The sequence below is a fragment of the Colletotrichum destructivum genome, chromosome 11 (genome assembly GCF_034447905.1).
Source record: "Colletotrichum destructivum chromosome 11, complete sequence".
Classification (NCBI taxonomy): domain Eukaryota; kingdom Fungi; phylum Ascomycota; class Sordariomycetes; order Glomerellales; family Glomerellaceae; genus Colletotrichum; species Colletotrichum destructivum.
Window position 1 is genome coordinate 1,166,707 of NC_085906.1, and position 6,741 is coordinate 1,173,447.

General features: G+C 44.8%; 1 protein-coding gene across 1 annotated transcript; it reads right to left on the reverse strand.

Moving 5' to 3' along the window:
* Positions 1-2,092: 2,092 nt before the first annotated feature.
* Positions 2,093-2,968, reverse strand: CDEST_15438 (uncharacterized protein; the record flags this gene model as incomplete). Its single annotated transcript, XM_062931594.1, has 1 exon — positions 2,093-2,968. The coding sequence occupies one exon, from the start codon at positions 2,966-2,968 to the stop codon at positions 2,093-2,095; it is 876 nt and encodes a 291-aa protein (XP_062787645.1).
* Between the last annotated feature and the right edge of the window lie 3,773 nt (positions 2,969-6,741).

The following is a 6,741-nucleotide window of genomic DNA, read 5'->3' on the forward strand; positions in this document are numbered from 1 at the left end:
GCAGCTTCGAATCCAGGGGATTGGTGGCGCTTGTGGAACCGCACGGTCGAAGCATGCCTAGTTTTCTAAGGACTTCCAGGGTGAGGCGGTTTGGTATTCGGGCCGTTATGTCTGGTCGATGGCCCGTTGTGTCTGGTCGATGGCATGATCCGTGCTGTGTAAACTGTTAGTCCTTAAAGCGGAAATAACCTGGTGGACCACGGATGTGACAATAAAGTAAGGGGAGGAGTAGTCCGATGGATCACAGGACCGCGGAGGCTAACGTGATCTTCCGATTCGTTAACATTTTGTCGCGCACAGACGATGCTAGGTGACGTCGTTGGTAAGTTTGTGTCGCTTACCGTTTATGGTAATCAAAAGACTATGACGAGGAAGTGACTTCTTGTGTGGGCTCGACCTGACCCAATCTCACAGTGGAGACACTAGCGCGCTAAGACACTAGTTGCCATACTCTCGGGACCAGCCGCCCCTTGTGTCTACTATGGTGTGATGGGTATGTTTAACTGCGTAGTCAGGTATTGCCCCACAGACATGGCTCCCCTGACAATTGCTAGGAAACAGCTGACATAAGATGGCTGACATAAGCTGGCAGCATTCAATATGATTGATTCCTATGGCAAAAGCATGCTGTTAGCCTTACTTAATCAGACAGGGCAGGAAACGCTGGCAAGCAGCCAGTAGGTGGATGAGTCAGACGGAGTTAGGCCCTCTAATTGGCTATTGAGGCTAGGTGGGTCTGACTTGAGTCGGCCCCACTAGTACCTATCTTCCCTGGGGTGGGGTTACTGTGAAATTGCAATTGCAAACCTTGGGGGTGAAGGTGTAGATAACGTGGTTTAAATGGGGGTGGCTGAGTTATTGCCGAATGTAACTTAGCCGATTTCCCCTGGCTGCCTTAGCTATAACAGATTCCAAGAGAATAAATTAGGTAGCATTTGGTTGGTCCCTTCTTGTAGAGCCTCATCTTGTGTATGCAGATAAAATAGGGAGGCATTTTTTAGTGTACTTTGTGAGTCTGCCGCCCTGTAGTTTGGAGGGAGAATAGAAGAGAAACCGGTAACCCTGTGTTGTGCATGTTTGAGGGCTGAAAGATTTGGTCTTGGCCCAGCGCTGAACATTTTGAGCGTATTGGCGGGCGTTTTCAGATAAGGGGTTATTCATACATGGCCTTGTTAGGATTACTAAGGACTCTTCCGGTGATGGGTGCTGAAGACCGCTCTAAGGGTAACGATAAGGCTCGCGACAGACACCCACCGCCCGCGCTGGTCGACAAAAGGTGCGTCACCATCCACCACCGCGGCAGCAAAAACATCACAACATCAATTTAATTTAAACTTCTTAGAGTCCTTATCGTCAGATCTTTCTTTGAAAAACTAGCAAGTTTGTACGTTGTGTCCTAGTGCTTAACTTGGTCTATGGCTTTCTCGTTTGTTGTCCATCCGTTTTCAGACGTTGCGATAATCCAATCGGGCGGAAGAGATGTTTCTGCGTACCAGCGTAAGAAATGATATTAGCCGGCAACGATGATGTAAGGCAGGAGGCTATATCCTTGCGAGCTAATTGTTTGAATGACTGTAACCCATTCTCAATTACCAGGCCGAGCCATTTTTGTATTTAAATGCCTTTCAGCATTTGTAACAACCATGCCGGTTGCAAAAACGCCCATCATAAAGCCAGTCTCATCAAAATTGTAGATATATTATTATAGATAAGTATTGCACTTTGCAATTGTATTCTAAACTAGTAATATACAGCTACAAATAGCATCTAGGCTTTTGCATTAGGCTCTCTTATAGTCGTACTTACAAAAAAAACCGCATCTGCAACTATAGTTATCCTTTAATGAAGTTTGAAGCTAATTACTTCCTAACTGGAGCTATATTGCGGTTAGTAAGCAGTTAATTAGCTAGCTATATCTTTAACAATAGTAATTCTTAGGTAAAATATCCTGCGTCTAAGGAGAGAACGTAATCAACTAAACTTTGCTGTTCTAGCAATGTCAGATTTCGCGAGTATAGCATCCTGTCACTTCGACATGTAGAGCCCTTCAATCGTCGACTTGATGCTGCTTGACTGACTGAGTAGATTTCCACTATCCACCATCCAAGGCCCAATCCTTGGCTCTTGACGAGTACCTAAGACAGCTAACGTCTACGTAACCGCCATTTGAACGCTTGTTGCCACATTTCAGAAAGTTCTGAGTCATCACTGACAGACAAGTTATAGTTCGATCAAACACGGTAGGTTGAAGTCCATTTTGGACCGGCCAGATGTCACATTGGTCGATCCAATCAATTGAAAAGACGAATTGCTCATCTCCCACTTTTTTTTCCTTGTTACCGGTTCCAATTTGCCCCGGGTAAAAATTAGAGGCCCCATATTCGTCGCAAAATGCTCGAGCCTGCTTCTGGAACTCGCCCGCGATGTTCGAGTTTCGATCTCTCTGCAAAGTGCACCGTCTTTCAGAAACATACGCAGCAGCTGAGTGAGTGCTACGGGGTGTTGTGATCGACGCCTCCGTGGCTGCTGAATCTACCATGTGCTCTACAGTTGTCGACGCGCTTTGTGATGTGTATTTCGTGACTTGTGAATTGCCAATAGTCTGGCTTAGGACTGTTGTCTGCTCCTCTGTTGTGATGCTAGTCTGGGGTTGAGCGTTAGTAGTCAAAGGTTTCGTAGCAGGTTGAGATGAGGGGGATAGAAAGCGATGGCCGGACGTGGTATAGTAGTATCCCGACAGCGAGGTGATGTAAGGAATGCAATAGATGGATACATAGTCAATCTTATTGACATCCGTCACGTCTTCATTGTGTTCCATGAACTGGCGTGCATCAATGCCAAGAGGGCGAAGCACTTTATCAAATGTATCACCCTGGTTAGGACGCCAAAGTGCAGCATCTTCAGCATCGCAACTGGCGACGACGTGTCTGTGAAAGGTAGCGAAAACGAAGACAAAAATGAACCACATCAAGTATGTTTTTAAACGGGGATCTCTGATTTCTTTTTGGGTAGTCCAATTTATATTAATTTAGGCAATGGATCAGCAAAACATAGCTGTTAATACTAAAGTCAACTCTATCCTATGTCTTTGCAGTTTGTGCGATATCACGTTCCAAATGACACACCCTTACGTATCGAATATTATAGAGACAATCCTGCCATACCATTCTACAACGATTGTGAGCCAGGAAGAACTAGTCATAGTTATCAACATTATTATCAATCGAAAATTCCCATTGTGAAACTCAAAGTTTTTCTCTATTTCTTCAAAATAGCTAAACCTGTTTACGCGGCTTTAGTAGGCTTTAATATAAATTAGGCAACAATGTTGTAAGGAGACTAGCGTTAGGCTAAAGTACTTGTCTAATAATTGATTATGCTTGTTACAATGACTGGTCGTCCACCTGATAAACTCAGCACGAATCAGTGGTGGGCTGATCGGGCTGTTGGCTGCCCTCGCTGAAGCCGGTCAGTAGCTCCCCCGCTGTCTTCTTGTCACGACCACGGCGCTACGTCCCATGGAACCTCTGGTCGCAAACCCGGGACTCGTCTCCGACTCGCAGCCGACCATGTCTTGCGGATCAGAGACGCAGAGCAACCATCACGCCAGCATGACTACTCGCACTCCGTCCACTAACCCAATCCATGTCCGCTGTATGATGTTCGATCGTGGTGCGCTGTGTCCTCAGGATCGGTCCGGCCGCTCTTCCTGTGCTCGAAGCCTACCAAGTCTACCGACCCTTCGGTTTTAACGACTTCTGTTGGAATATCGATCGGATTATCGATGGGAAAGTGGAGACGGCGGCCTGGCTAGGCCAATCAGATCACACGGATCCATCTCCGTCAGGGCAGGTCCGTCTGGCCAGCCATATGACGGCCTTCGTCGATTGCTGCCCTTCACATTAGAACCCTTCTGAGAATCCCGCACGTTGACTCCGCCGCTGATTTTGGAGACTTTGGCAGAATGCTGGTTGTATGTCGCGTACGACCAAGCTTGATGCACGAAAGCACAGAGGCCATCTTGCCCATTCAGGTTCAAGATTCTACCAAGCTCAATAATGCCGGCCATCATTTCTCCTTTGATCACATTTTCAGCCCGTCAGAAACAGAACGACAAGTCTGGAATGCAATTATGCCAGTCCTAAACCAGATCCAGCAGGGAAATTGCGTCTCTGTTGTGGCACATGGCCCCACCAGCTCAGGCAAGTCGCATACAGTGTCAGCCATTGTCGACAACAGCCTTAGAGCATTATTTGCCAAGGGCAGAGGGAGAAATACACGGGAAGTTGCTATTGGGGCTGAGGAGCTATACAATGGGCAGGTTTACAGGACGCCTACCAAGCCAGCAACAAGATCCAGCAAGTTTTCCAATCGCGGAAGACAGAACCAGTAAGGTATTATAAACACATATCACTAGACTTTTGGCTAATTCTACTCTATGGCAAGCTGATAGGGAAATAGTTGCTGAGGAGCTACAAAAGACCCTGCGAGGTATCTCTAACAGTGCTACTCTACAACTGGCAGGCATTACATTCAATGACATGGTCTTAGGGCCTTGTCCTGTGTTCCAGTGGAAACACGCACATCATCCTTGCCACTGGAGCACGCAATAGATTGATAATTCATCTGCATCCTTGAAAGTCGGCTTCGGAAACGAACTTATACTGGCACCGTCGTGTGTGTATTGCTAGCAACTCTCGAAATATTTTTCGTTGTGGGTATCCCTCTCCAAGTACAGCATCAACGTTGAGCCTGTTTGCTGTGCATCATTCTGTCAGAGACCGCGCTCTATTAGAAGAAAGTGCTCTATTCACCTAGACCACAGAACAAATACGTGACTCATTCGTCAGTCCAGCCGGGAGAGGTACCGCTACAGGAAGCACCAGGGTAGCACCATTTAGAATAACTAGTAAGGAGTCATAATATGGTCTCCTAGCTGCACCGCACTTAATAAGCACCTTTATAGTCCTAGAATAACAACTTGCTCTAGATGGTATAATCTATTAGAATACGCCCTCCACTGCACTTATCTGCAGGCCGGGTACTGCAGCAACTCTTTGCCTTAGTTAAGCACTTCTCAACATAAAAGTCGATCCTGTAAGTAGTTATAAAATTGAATTTAGAGACGTCTAGACACTAATTTAACCCTGTCTACTAACATTTGTATAACTACTGTAAACTAAAGAAATGATGAATAGGGTTACACTGACTTAGACCCTACGAATGTATCATTTAGAGGCTGTTTGAAATACTCCAGGCCATTAGTAAATCAGCAAGGTCTGTATCTATGGCATCACTCGTTATCTCCGAGTCTGTGAACGAGTCTGCACTCTTCGTCTTTTTTCTGACGCCACAGGGTTGTGTTTTCGTCGCGATCTTGGCTTCGGGTCCCCCACCGCTAACTGCAAAGCTAGCACCTCTGCATTAAGTTTCGCTACATCCTCACAGCACTTGGATAATGTCTTCATTGGCATGTCAATCAGGAGGTCTATCTGTTTAGACATCTTGGGGTTCATGTTGAAAACTGCTGTTAGGAACCCTGCAACGACAGAGGCCGCAAGGATTCCAATTATGCCGGACAAAAGGCAACTCATTCTTTTTAGCTTGAATTGGACAGAGGCACAGGTTTAAATACACTGCTAGATCCACAATCCTTGGGATGAATAGCGACTCAGAAAATAAAAAACTGACATAATGTAGGTTAGATCCTATCTAAAGATCGTCTGCAAGAAGGGGAAAGGCTCTATAGTGAGAAGGAATGCTGAGTGCTATGCGTTAGCCCAGCGCCTGCTAAAGTCTCCTAAGAATCCCAAAGTTAGAACAACAGTATAACATTAGAAATTGTTTATAAGCAAGTTTTTTAGTAGAACAAAAAGTCAAGTTTTACTAAACCTATATAATGTAACTCCAACTGTTACTTACGTACAGAAATCAAACGTTATATAGATGACTCCAGGGAAAGAGAACTATAAGGAGGATTCAAACTAAGACTAAGAGAGTTGATTTTACGTAATAAACAAAAAGAGGTTGTTAAAGCAGTCAAATGCATTTAAATAGGAATTGTAGAAATCAAGGGATTTCCCTTCTTTATTAGAAAGCAAAGCCGTCTATAGACCTATTTAAACACAGGTTTTCTGTTAATTCAAACTCGATAATGAATGAAGGAAGCATGGCAACGAAATTCAACGGAAATACACCTCCCAGTCAAGAAGAACCTATCCAAAATAGACCACGCAAACCACCGACTCTAGCAAGCCGCCAAGACCAATGCGACTTAGACACTATATACGAAATACCTACAGATGAAGATGAAAGGGTGTTTCCGCGTGGCTTTATTGATCTATCTACAGAGATCGTCCGAAGAAAGTAGGTAATTAGATGATTAGACAAGCCAGCAAAAAGCTTTATCTTTATCTCTCTTGTTGTCTACAAGATGCACCTATTGCAGTGACCGCAGCTTCTTCCGTTATGTATAGTATGAATATCGTTGTAACAGGCGTGTTGTTTAGGTATAGTAGATATGCAGATCTTAAATATTATCTCTAGTTATATTCCTAGCTCATTGTAACTATGCACAACTGTATCTAGTCCCTAAGTGTGGTAACGTTACTAAAATAACATGAAGATGGGGTGTAAGATTGTTACTATTTGCGCCTGCAACATCGTTGACTTTCCTCCTATCATGTTACTCTAAACGCCGCAGGAAGGTCACATTCGCAAAAGCTTTGCCTATTTAAGCAG